We start from the raw sequence: 13,143 nt of genomic DNA, 5'->3' as shown, positions 1-13,143 counted from the left end.
GGTCAGCCCAGGCTCCAAATCTGTATGTCCCACACACTCAGCGAAACAAAAGCCCCACCACAAAATAAACTACACAGACTTACACACCTTAGAAGGAATTTTGTGATGATTTGATGCTCCTTAATTAAGTCTCCTTGGAGGTCTCAGAATCCACATCCGTGACCCTATAAAAGTGTTCTGGCCCATCTCCTTCCCAGGTCTTTCTCCACTCCAGCCACACTGGTCTTTTTTTTGTTCCTCAAATGCCTCCTGGCCTTTGTGATTCTGTTTTTTTCTTTGTGGTATGCTCTTCCCCATTGCTCCCTTACCCTGTCGGATCTCTGCTCAAAGTCGCCTTTCAAGTCTTTCCTCTCTGGGGTGCCTGGGTGGCTCAGTTGGTTAAGCGACTGCCTTTGGCTCAGGTCATGATCCTGGAGTCCCAGGATCGAGTCCCGCATTGGGCTCCCTGCTCAGCAGGGAGCCTGCTTCTCCCTCTGACCCTCCTCCCTCTCATGCTCTCTCTCTATCATTCTCTCTCTCTCTAAATAATAAATAAATAAAAATCTTTAAAAATAAAAATAAAAGTCTTTCCTTTCCACCCTATACAAAATGTTCTTCCCCTCACACTGTCCCCTTAATCTGCTTTAACTTCTTCATAGCTCTTGTCTCTCCCTGGAATTTTCTATAGTTATTCTGTACTGTCCATACCCCCCACTAGAATGTAGTCTCTACAAGAACAGGAGCTCTGGCTTTTCATTCACTGCCTATTCCCAGCATCCAGGACAATGCTAGGCATACAGAAAGCAAGCAGTGAATACTTAATAAATAAATGAATGAATGCTTTCCAACTACCTTTAGTCATCTCCACCACAGAAGTTCTCATAAATCGGCTTTTCTCCATCTTGCTATATTTCACTGATGTAGATACAATCCAGCAATTTGGGGAGTTCTCTGGCACCTGGGAAGCTCCTTGTTGACCCTCTACTTGAATGGACTTTGAATAGCCACAAATTTGACTTCTGTATACTGGTCAGAGTGTCCGTGACATCTGTTCCATTCACCTAGAACTTACTTCTGCCAATTCAAAACTATTTCTCTGATAAATAATAGGTTTTAGTATTGTTTTCAGATTTAGTTTAGTCCCAATCCCTTTGTACAAAGGATGAGGAGAAGTTCAACATGCAAAACTAAACAAAGCAGCTATGCTCCATTCCTGCTCCAAACTCGCCCCTCCACTGCCTCCAACTCCCAAGGGGGCTTCCACAGCTCCCTACTCTTCTGAGATCACGCAGCATGAAGACATCTGTCTCCAGGCATATATTATTCCTATTGATCCCTCAATTTAGAAGTCACTAACAATCAAGTCTTCTGAGCATCATATGCTCTGAGCATTTATTACCAATTTACTACTATCAGAGTCAGGGTAATATGTCTAAAGGGTACAAATTTATGGAGTTCCACAGTCTTTTTCTTTTGGTAGAAATGTCCCCTGGGTCTAGGTAATCTACGATCTGCTAATCCTTTCTCAGATTCCACAACATCTGCCAAAAGGCTCAAGATGTTTGAATCCAGGCAACATTTAGAAGACAATATCATTAATGAAATCAAAGGAAAGTCCTACATACTCTTTTTTTTCTGTCACAAAAGTTGTACGGTCATTACAAAAAAAATTTTTTTAGGGGCACCTGGGTGGCTCTGTCAGTGAAGCGTCTGCCTTCGGCTCAGGTCACGATCCTGAGATCGAGCCCCACATCCGGCTTCCTGCTCAGCGGGGAGTCTGCTTCTCCCTCTCCATGGCTACCACCAGAAGCCACCATTCATCCTCTCCCAGGAGTTTTGCCATGGCCTCCCAGAAAATCCACTGCTCCCTACTACTGCTCGTTCCTGCCCCCGAACTCCTGCCATTTGAGCAGAGACCTGAAGGAGATGAGGGAGCAAGTTAAGCAGATGGTGGGAAATCTGAGAGGGGAATTGTGTCCAGGCAGAGAGAATAGCAGGTGCAAGGACCCTGAATGAATGTTTATGTATATGTTCTTTTTTGCATAAGATCATACTATTTGTAACTTATTTTTTATATTCATCTTGAATACCTTCTGGTAGTATCATATATAGATCTACCTCTTTACTCCTTTTTAAAAAAGATTTACTTATTTATTTTAGAAAGAGAGAGAGAGCAGGGGGAGGGGCAGATGGAGAGAAAGTCTTAAGCAGACTCCCAATGGAGCCCGACGCAGGGCTCAATCTCATGACCCTGAGATCATGACCTGAGCTGAAACCAAGAGTCAGATGCTTAACTAACTGAGCCACCCAGGCGCCCCTACCTCTTTACTCTTTTTTTTTTTTTTAAGATTTTATTTATTTATTCATGAGAGACAGAGAGAGAGAGAGGCAGAGGGAGAAGCAGGCTCCCAAGGAGCAGAGAGCCCGATGCGGGACTCGATCCCAGGACCCTGGTATCATGACCTGAGCCGAAGGCAGACGCTTAACCATCTGAGCCACCCAGGCGCCCTACTTCTTTACTCTTAATGTGGCATAATGTACCACTGCACACATGTACAATTATCCCCTACATAGAGATGTTTTAGGTTAACTTTAGTGTTTTACAACTTAAAAAAAAAAAAAATGCCTCCACTATCTCAGCCAGGTGATCAAGGTTGACATCAACAGTAATAAATCATGTTGCTAGTGTGCACACTTGATATGCTCCAAATGACACTGTTATCTCTGTTGTCTTCCTCCAAAAATCCATAACTCCAAGCTAATCACAAAAAAAATCAGACAAACTCCAATAGAAGGGTATTCTATGAATACTTGACCAGTACTCCTCAAAAATGTTGAGATAATAAAAAATAAGATAAGTCTAAGAAACTGTCACAGCCAAGAAGAGCCTAAGGAGACATGACAAGTACATGTAATGGGGTATCCTGGATAGAATCCTAGAATAAAAAAGGACATTAAGTAAAAACTAAAGAAAAAGATACTGATATGAGAAGACGGATGTTAGCTGAACCTATTGTGGTAGTCCTTCACAATATATGTAAATCAAACCATCATGCTTGTATGGTACGGATACAAGTTTCTGTGATTTGTCCTGCATAACTGACCACCCTGACCTGCATGTACACAGGCAGGTTAAGGAATGTTGTTTGTAAGACTTGTGCTGCATAAGTGACCTCAGGAGCCTGATTAGTTGACATTAGCTGGCCTCCAGGTCAACACTGGCCTTTCTGGTCTAGACTCCAAGAGCTATAAATCTTGCCTTACATCCCCTCCGGCTCTAGGCTCCAGGCTCCAGGCTGGGCAATGCCCTCCCTTCCCCCCGCCCCATCCCCCGGTGGAATCTGGGACAGGAGGCAAGCACACCTAGCCCAGGGTCCTTGAAGTGTAAAGACATGATAACATAAAAATGCAGCTCGCTCCAAACTGCACGTAGGCAAACAAATGCTTAGCTTCAGACGCCCATCATTTGCCCTATAAATACGGACCTTATGGGGATGGTCCGTTGGAAGTTTCACCTGAGGGGAGGACGGTCCACCCAGGCCTCTCAATCAGGACTCCAGCCCAGCTGTCCCCATGGGCATTCCCCAGCTAATGAGGTTGGATGTTGTAAGTACCTGATTTTCTTTCTTTTTTTTTTAAAGATTTTATTTATTTATTTGACAGGGTACGGACCTGATTTGATGTAACTTAGTCTTATTCTCCTTTACTGCTTACTATTGCCATCATCTGTGTGCAGATTTCCCTTTCTTGCTGTTTCTATTAGATTTTTATGATATCGATAAAGTGTTTTTCCCCCTTCAAAACTGAGAGTATGGCTACCGTGAATTTTCTGCTCAGAACAATGCTATACACCTTAAACTTAATGGCGAATAGGTCAATTATTTTTCAATAAAACTGGAAAAAAAACTAAGGAATCGGAATATATTATGGAATATTGTTACTAATAATGTATCAATATCAGTTCATTAATTCTTACAAATGTACCATATTAATGTAAAATGGTGATAATAAGGGGAAACTGAGCACGGGGGTCTATGAGAATTCTGTACTATCTTCTCAACTTATCTGTAAATCTAAAGCTATTCTAAAAAGTAAAATCTATTAAAAAATGCCTCAAAGAGCAGACACATATACATCTTTATTATATTTAGAAAAGTATGTTTGAGTTAGAGCGTTTTTGCATTTAAATTTTTGATAGATGTTGCCAAACTACCCTACCAATTCACTCTCCCAGCAGCAAGTTACGAGTGCAACTTGATTTTTTTCTCTTAATGTGTAGTAGCCATGTTTTCATAGATCTATGTTGTTAGTTTTCATGGCTGCATATTCTCTTCTGTGGATATATCTTTGTTCACTTAACCGATCCCCTCTCATGAAATTTAGGCTGTTTGTGATATTGCAATATACACTTTTGTCCATCTGTACACATGATACTTAGGATTAACTCCTGTAAGTGGCATTTCTGAATTCGAGGCCTTACACACTAAAAAATTTCCATATATATTGCCTAACTAACCTTCAGCAAAGCTGTACCAGTTTACATTGCCATTAACAAAGTCTGTTTCCTCACACTCTCACCAACGTGACTTTTTCATCTTTGCCAGTCAAACTGGAAATAAAAAAGTCATCTCACTTTAATTTGCATTTCTTTGATTGTTCCTGAGTCTGAGGTCTCTTCAAATGCTTATTGGTCACTTGCATTTCTTTTTTGAATTACCTCTTCATGTCCTTTGCTCATTTATCTATCACGTTGGTTACCTTTTTCATCATTTATTTGCAAAGGCCCTTTATTCATTAAGAGTAATTTTTTTCTGCCACACATGCTTAGGTATTTTCCCAATTTTTCATTTTAGCTGTTTTTGGTGCCTTGATGCACTCAAACTTGTCAATCTTTTCTTTATGATTTTGATACGTGCTAATGAAACTTCTTCCCATCAGAGATTATATTTTCTACTATTTTCTATTACTTCAGTGTTTTCCCTTTTATATATAAACATTTCATATTTCTGATAATTATTTTAATTATGATATGAAACAGGAACATATATATTATATTATACATACATATTTCAAAGGGCTATTCAATTAACACAGCACCATACACTGAGTAATCTGTATCTTCTCCCACTGACTGGAAATATAGTATCTTTTTTTTTTTTTTAAAGATTTTATTTATTTATTTGACAGAGAGAGAGAGAGACAGGAGAGAGGGAACACAAGCAGGTGGAGTGGGAGAAGCAGGCTCCCCGCTGAGCAGGGAGCCCGATGTGGGGCTCGATCCCAGGACCCTGGGATCATGACCTGAGCTGAAGGCAAACGCTTAACAACTGAGCCACCCAGGCGCCCCTGGAAATATAGTATCTTTATCATATACTTAATTTATACAAATACATTTATGTGTGTGTGTATAATTTACAGATTTCACTTTATTTATTGATTCCTGGATCAGTACCACACTATTTAATAACTATAATTTATAAAATACAGTATGTTTTGATATTGGGTAGGGTAAGTCCCCCATCATTAATCTTCATCTTCAAAATATTCATAGTGATTTTAATTAATTTATTCTCCAGAGAAATTTTAGTATGCATTGTTCATCTGTCTTTTCCACAACCCCCACCCCAGACTCTGAGATTTGGATGAGGATTGCATTGAATTTATTGAGGAGGACTATTATATTGAAGATATTGAAATTCCTCATATAAGAATATATTCCTCAAATTATTGAAACCATCTTTTATATTCAATATATTTATGCCTTAGATATTCCTTGTTAAGTGTGTCTTGGGTATTTTATAGTTTGTTATTCTGAAGAAAGTTGTTTTTTTTTCCTGTGCTTTCTTACCAACTATAACTACAGGAAAGGAAAGCTAATGCATAAAAGAGATTGGTCTGGTTGTGTGTGTGTGTGTGTGTGTGTGTGGTGTTATCCTAAACTTCATCAGGTTTTGTGTTAATATTATGCCAGCCTGAAGTGCTAGATATGTTTACCACTGTTGGCTTGCCTGTAACCTCTGCTTAGTGCAAATTGCCATGCTGTATATCCTGATTTTCAAAAAATATTTATCTCATATCTGGTTATCTGATCTTTCCATTGGTTTAATATGTCTTTAAGTCAACTATCCTGGGATTCCTGGATATACATATCTAGATTATATCATCTGCAAATAATTTTGCTTTTCTTTTCTGATAGTATGCTTTTTGTTTACTTTTCTGAATGGCATTCACTAGAACATTCAGAAGAATGTTAAAAAATAGTAAAAAAGATAGATATCCCTAATTTCTAAACTTAACAGAAATAGGTCTAGTCTTGTATTTCATTCAAGTACAATGTGTGTTGTTGATTCCTGGAACATAATTTTGATATCATTAAGGTAATTGTCTTCTCTTAGTTTACAAAGAGTCAATTCTAAGAGTCAAGAATTAATATTTGATTTTATTAAATTTATTTTTTCATCTATATGATGATTAATATTTCACCCTTAATTTGTTAATGTGTAATAACTGATTTTGTAATATTGAAACATTTTTACTTTCCCTTGAGCATTCTCAGTTTTGCTCCTAGGCTCCTGGCTGATCCAGTACCCTGCCCCCACCTAGTGTTGCGTATCTACTTAGACCAGTGGGTAATACCCGACCAATGCACTTCAATTCCATAAGCTGTACCGGATCTATTGGATCATATGACTGGACTTTAAAAAGAGGAGTTGTTTTTTTCTTTTAAGTAATCTTTACACCCAACATGGGGCTTGAATTCAGGAGCCCGAGATCAGGGTAGCATGCTCCACTGACAAAGCCAGCTAGGTGCCCCTAAAAAGATGAGTTTTTAATTTCAATTACCATATTTTTTCAGTTCTAGAATTTCCATCTGCTTTGTGTGTGTGTGTGCACGTGTGTGCATGTACGTGCACATGTGTTTTATGGTTCACCACTGAAATTTTGTGTCTTCTTTTCTTTTCTTTTTTTAGAGAGGGAGGGGCAGAGGGAGATGGAGAGAGAGAGAATATTAAGCAGGCTACATGCCCAGCACAGAGCCAGACGCGGGGCTCAGTCCCACAACCCTGAGATCACTACGTGAGCTGAAATCAAGAGTTCGTCACTTAACTGACTGAGCCACCCAGGCGCCCCCTTTAATTTTCTTGAACATACTGAGGTAGCTAAAGTCTGTGAGTGATAACTCCAATATCTAGACCCTCCACAGATCCATTTGTATTTTGTGTTTCTTCCCTCAGTTTTGAACATGCTGTCTTGTATCCTAAAGGTCTTGTTACTAATATCAGACGGTGTATATAAGTTGTAGGGAGGATTTATGTTTACTTCTGGTTGGTGGCTGGAGACACTAGCAATTCCCGATTTCTTTAATCCTGATTGAGATTATTTAAAGCTGGCCTTCAGTGCTGGGGAAGGCCAGTCATTTCTGGTTTACTCTAGAGGATAGCCCTTCCAGATCATAGCCCAAAGACTGGAGGGCTTACCAAGGCCTCCTGGTTTGATGGGTCTTGAACACCATTTTTGTCGTCCTAACCTTAGGACTCTCTCAGGAACTCTACTCAGTTTTTGTCCTTCAACTCTTCTAGAATTGGTAGATGTCACTAGGAAAAATCAGTCCCAAATGGGCTCACATTTCTCTCTAGGCTTCCATCTTCTCCAAAGAAATGGGAGAAGAGTGAAAAAAGGAGGTAGAAGGAGAAGGAGAGTGAGTATATTTTTTTCCTTGAGATTTTTCTAGTTCTCAGCAGGAAGTTTATATCAAGGTTATACTGGGTTTATTACCTGGTTCATCATTACTGTTAACTCCCTGTTTCAAATATATTTTACATACATACTCACATTCTCTCCCATTTTCCCTCTCTTCCTTTAAAAAAATTTTTTTCCTTCTACTGGTTACTGTTACTGCAAAATGAAGCTTCAAGATAAAGCCATACTCTCTATCAGTACCACTCATTTTTGCCCTTCTTATAAGGATAAGGCTTTATACTCCATTTTCATTCTGATTGTGTTAACCTTTAAATGTTCGAAAGAAAAAAAGGCAAGAGTTAATGTTTCTATGTCTTTCTCCCAAAAAGATAAAAAGTTTGTAATGCTTTTTACTTGCCCCTTCTCTACTACACTTCTCCCCACATTTGTACTGTGCCATTTTCCATGTTTTTTTTTCTAAAAATCTGTATATAAAACTGTAGGCTCTTTTTTTTTAACATTATTCTTCTTCTATTTCAAAAAAACCTTTTAAATGATATTAAACTCTTCAACCACAACTTTAAACAATTACTTAGATTTAATTATAATTTTTACTAGTTTTATTGCTCAACACCATTTCTTGTAGACTATGTTTTTTTTCTTCTTTTCTTGACATCTTTCTTTCTGGATCACATTAATTTGACTGAAATAACTTCCTCAAGTACATTTGTCCTAAAGGAGATATAAGTTCTTGCATATTTAAAGTTGCTTTTTCTTCCCCCATTACGTGAATGATGGTTTAGATGGGTATAGAATTCCAGGGATACAACCATTCCCTCATAATCTTATAAAAATACTGATTCATTGTTTTCCAGTACGTGATGTTACAGATTAGAAACCCAATACCAATCAGATTCACTTTACTTTGCATGGAACTCTCTTCCGGATATTAACATAGCTCCTGCCCTCTCCTCCTTCAAATCTTTGTTCAAATTCAACCTGCTCACTGAGGATTTCTCTTACCAACTCTTTAAACTGCAGTCTTCATACTTTCATCCCACCTCTTTATTTTCTTCTGTAACAACCTCCTAACGTACTATATAACTTATTAATTTTGTTTAGTCTTTGTCTCCTTCCACCAAAACATAAGCTTCAGCAGGGTGGAGACTGTTTTCTTCCCTTCAGTTTTATCTTTCCTTTGAGCACTGAAGCCTGGCTCTAAACATCAGCATCAGGAGGCTGGATGTTTTAGTTGTTAGGGATGCCTCTGATTAATCGCCAATTCCTAAAACTTTCCAAGGGATATGTAAACAGGGAAAATGTAAAGAGAATCAATTTCCAGATCCTTAACTTCCGGAGATACTCTTTCCCAAAACTGATATGCCAGAGAATGTGCCTGTGTTCACATCAGCCCTTCTCCCACTTTTAAAATAAAGACACACCTCTCACCCACCCCAAGCCTTACAGTGGAGCATTTCTTTGAGTGTAAAAACCTCCAGGGGGCTGAACAAAGAGTAGATTACTTTAATGATTAATCAGGTCATAATAACCCTTAGAGCTTGTTGTCTTTCCTAGTCTTGTATACATTTCTGTTAAGAGGAAAACTTTGTGCTATAAACAGAGTATTTTGACCTAAGGATTCTGCCATGTGGTAGTAAGGTAATGGGAAAAATGAAAATTCTCATGTAAGGACTTTGCCTCTTCCATTTCCTATCTACTGACAAAAAAAGAAAAATAAAAAAGCATTATTCCATGAGTTATGGAATAACTCCAGTGGAACTCCATTCCAAAGAGTTCCATGAAAGCAAAGCAAAAAAATAATCAATGAGATATATTTAGTGCTTAAAAACATGAGGACTTCTCCCCACCATATTTAAACATAAACAATTCTTTTCAGATATTTTAATATTCTTTTCTAGGATTTGTAGTTATTTATAAAGAAAAGCACCTTAACAATGCCAAAGCTGAATAGATTAGTGTATTAGTTATCTATTGCTGCCCAACAAATTATCACAAACCTAGCAGCTTAAAACAACACACATTTATTATTTCACAGTTTCTGTGAGTTAAGGGTCTAGTCAGAGTTTAGCTGAGTCTTCCGCATGGGGTCTCATAAGGTTGCAATCAGAATATTAGCTGGGCTGAATTCTCATCTGAAGATTTGACTGGAGAAGGATCAACTTCCAGTCTCACTCAGGTTTTTGGCAGAATTCACTTCCTGGAGTTGTAGGACTGAGGGCCTTGGCTTCTTGCTGACTGTCTAGTTCTAGCAGTCTTTAGCTTTTTGAGACCACAATCAGCTCCTAAAGGCCATTCACAATCCCTTGCCACATAAGCTTCCTCAGTATGGCCAATTACTTCACCAAACCAGCCAAGGAGAGGTTCTAAAGTGTTTCCTAGCAAGGCAGAGCCCTACATAACATTACATAGTCACAGAATTGTTTCCCATCGCCTTTGCCATATTCTGTTGGTTAGAACTGAAGGGAAGGGATTACAAAAAGGTGTGAATTCCGGGTGGCAAGGTTCATGGAGAATCACCTTAGACACTATCTACCACAGTAACTGATTCTTCATGTAACTAAAATGTTTTCTTGAATTACCAAGAATTTAAAGACTCAGTGGGTAAAAACCACCTGTAAAACTTTATAGTGTTTGAGAATTGGTGCAATATAGAGTTATAATCTATTTTTATCAAATCATACAATGAAATATTTCTTTCAATTACAATCAATCTTGATCTTATTTCATCTCAATGTTTAATATTTTCTATTTTTTAAACAAATAAATGTTAGCTGCTGAGCTGATTATTTCTAATAGTACTATTTATATTTCTTTTTCTTTAAATATATAGGAAGCTTGGTCATTATGTCTAACAAAATTAATGGAGTTAATTCTAATTTTAGATATGACTCTTATTTAGTTACTCCCAAAAGCTGAATACCAGCATCTCAGCGTACTTTTTATCATACTCTTATCTCACAAACTAATATTTTAAGCTACAGATTACATTGTATTGTTATAAATTAAGTAATGAGAACTAGCATTTTTATTTACTACCTATTTATAACTTGTTATAGCATTGATGAATTAACCATGTTAGATCTACATCATTTAAACCTTGACTGTTGAGTAATCTTACAAAATATGTTCCATAACCATTTCCCAGTGATTTCTATACTGTTTTTTAAAATGCATAACACATATATTTAAGTTGAAAAATGAGGTCAGACTTTTTCTGATAGACACTAAATCTGATTGGAACTGATTGGACTAACAAAGATGACAGGTTTGCCAATTAGACCCTTCTACTATCCAAATAAAGAAAATTTTCAGCTCCAAGATTTAGATTAAAGCATGTTTAAATGATGTGATAAGATAACAGCATTTTATAAAACATATTGTATTGGCACAGGTATAGAAAATAAGTGACATTTCAATTTTCCCAGTTCTCTCTGGGCATACTGAATTCCTTAAGTTATCTCAAAGTCACAGAGTAATAAGTATAATTACTAATCACTTGTTAAGCCTTGGTAAAGCCTTTCCAATATATTTCTCAGAAATTTGGGAAAACGAATGCCTCTGACAATTGGGCAACAAATCATTTTGTAAGTTGTGTAGTTTCCACTTCATTTCTTTTGCCCATTTGAAAGAAGATCTAATTAAATTGTCAGATAATAGATGAGTTAAAATAATTATTTATTATCATTATCTTGGGCACATAAGTCAGAAGGAACTCAAAGGATTGGATGGAATTGTTATTACCTAACTCCTTCCATTTTTGTTACCTATTTATAATAACATAATAATATTATAATATATAAATATATAGTGTTATATAATAATATAGAATATATAGTAAATATAATATATAAATATAATAATAATATATAAAATTTCTTAATGCAGATACCTATAAAAATGAAAAAGTAATAGAATACAAAACTCTGTCTCATTCCAGCAGTAAGTAATAATCATTCATAGGTTCATAAACTAATTGTAGGGGAAAACCCAGTTATTTCATTGGGAACTGGATTTCCAATAAAAATTTTATGTTTTGTTTTAGTTGATTATTTACCAAAATTTATTATCTTTGTGTTGCTTTGATTATGTACTGATAATGGTTATAATAATTCAACCCAAAAGAAGAATGTATTAATCCCCAAACCTTATGGTTATTGTCAAGAAGACAATTTTAAGTTATGGAGTTTATTTTATTTGTGTTTTTGTGGGTTTTTTTTTTTTTTTTTTTGCAGAGGAATCGGACAGAGTAAATAATAAAAGACTTCCATGCTTAAAAATGTATTCAGGGTTAAATTCTGTGGTAGAATTAAGATGGAAATGTGAATTCAAGGAAGAAAAAAGAAATACGGGAAAATTCCAACCATTTTAAGAGATACTGTTCATAAAAATGCAAAGACAGGGCGCCTGGGTGGCTCAGTTGGTTAAGCGACTGCCTTCGGCTCAGGTCATGATCCTGGAGTCACGGGATCGAGTCCCACATCAGGCTTCTCCCTCTGACCCTCCCCCCTCTCATGCTCTCTCTATCTCATTCTCTCTCAAATGAATAAATAAAATATTTTTTAAAAAGTGCAAAGACATAGTAGCGGATATCAAATCATTATAGTATTTAGATTCCTCCGGAAGCTTTTAAAAGAGTAATGAAACAGTTTTATTTTTAAACGTTAACATGTTACAAAATGTCAAAAATTACAATTTTGGCAATTATTTAAACTAATGGTGAAGAATTTCAGAAGCTAACTAAATGTGTGAGGGGATTCCTAGTTTTTCAAAATTGATTTGCAAGTTTTTTTAAGCCAAAACGTGAAGACTACTGCTCTTTACAGCCACCAAGGGCTGCGAACGGTGGCTGTTCCCCAATCCCAGAAGGCATCTCGGGCACAGGCTCTTTGATGTCCTGCTACTAGCACCCACCTGGATTAAAAATCTGTTGACCACCCCTCGTGCAAGGGCCAGGCGGATTGCAGAAAGGAACAGGTCACCTGCAGTCACTTTCCTCCTTGCCAATCAGAGTGGAGTGTCTGCTCCTCCTTGTTTAGTAACTCATGCTGCTCATCCGGAGCCTTGGCAGCTGGGTACCCTTGCAGGAGCAGGACATGGTCTAGATCCCAGAAGAACTGGTCTCCCAAGCAGGTACCAACACCTCAGACATGGCAGGGTCAAGATAAGAAGCCATTTACTAGAACCTGGGTGAAAGGCAAGGACTTCATTGTGGGGAACATGAAAGGGATTTATTATTAGAAGTTGAGATATAATATCAAGGTGACTTGATGTAAAATAGTCCCGATAAGTGCCTGGGGCTTCTGAAACTCCACCCGGCTAAGAACAGAATTTTTCCCCAGCACCTGGGGAAACAGAAAGCCTACAAACAACAGTGAGAAACCCTCAGCTGACTAAATGGTCCAGAGGTATTCAAACCCAAGACCTCCTGGCTCCAAAACCTACTGTAAATTGTGACTTGTGTCC

The 13,143-nt window shown here is 37.5% G+C and overlaps 2 protein-coding genes across 3 annotated transcripts in view; one reads left to right on the top strand and one right to left on the bottom strand.

Moving 5' to 3' along the window:
• Positions 1–13,143, bottom strand: part of PPM1L (protein phosphatase, Mg2+/Mn2+ dependent 1L) — a 398,046-nt gene that overhangs the window by 293,640 nt on the left and 91,263 nt on the right. The gene's annotated exons all lie outside the window — the stretch shown is intronic.
• The window catches only part of KPNA4 (karyopherin subunit alpha 4), a 160,521-nt gene continuing 150,907 nt past the window's right edge, over positions 3,530–13,143 (top strand). The window contains exon 1 of the mRNA XM_081828834.1: positions 3,530–3,585. Within this exon, the coding sequence (XP_081684960.1) occupies positions 3,553–3,585 (33 nt within the window). The 5' untranslated portion in view covers positions 3,530–3,552. The remainder of the gene's footprint in view (positions 3,586–13,143) is intronic.

This window comes from Leptonychotes weddellii, chromosome 1 (assembly GCF_054177405.1).
Source record: "Leptonychotes weddellii isolate Sample4059 chromosome 1, ASM5417740v2, whole genome shotgun sequence".
NCBI classification, from domain to species: domain Eukaryota; kingdom Metazoa; phylum Chordata; class Mammalia; order Carnivora; family Phocidae; genus Leptonychotes; species Leptonychotes weddellii.
Note: the sequence above shows the minus strand (reverse complement) of the source record. Positions and strands in the feature narration are given on the sequence as shown.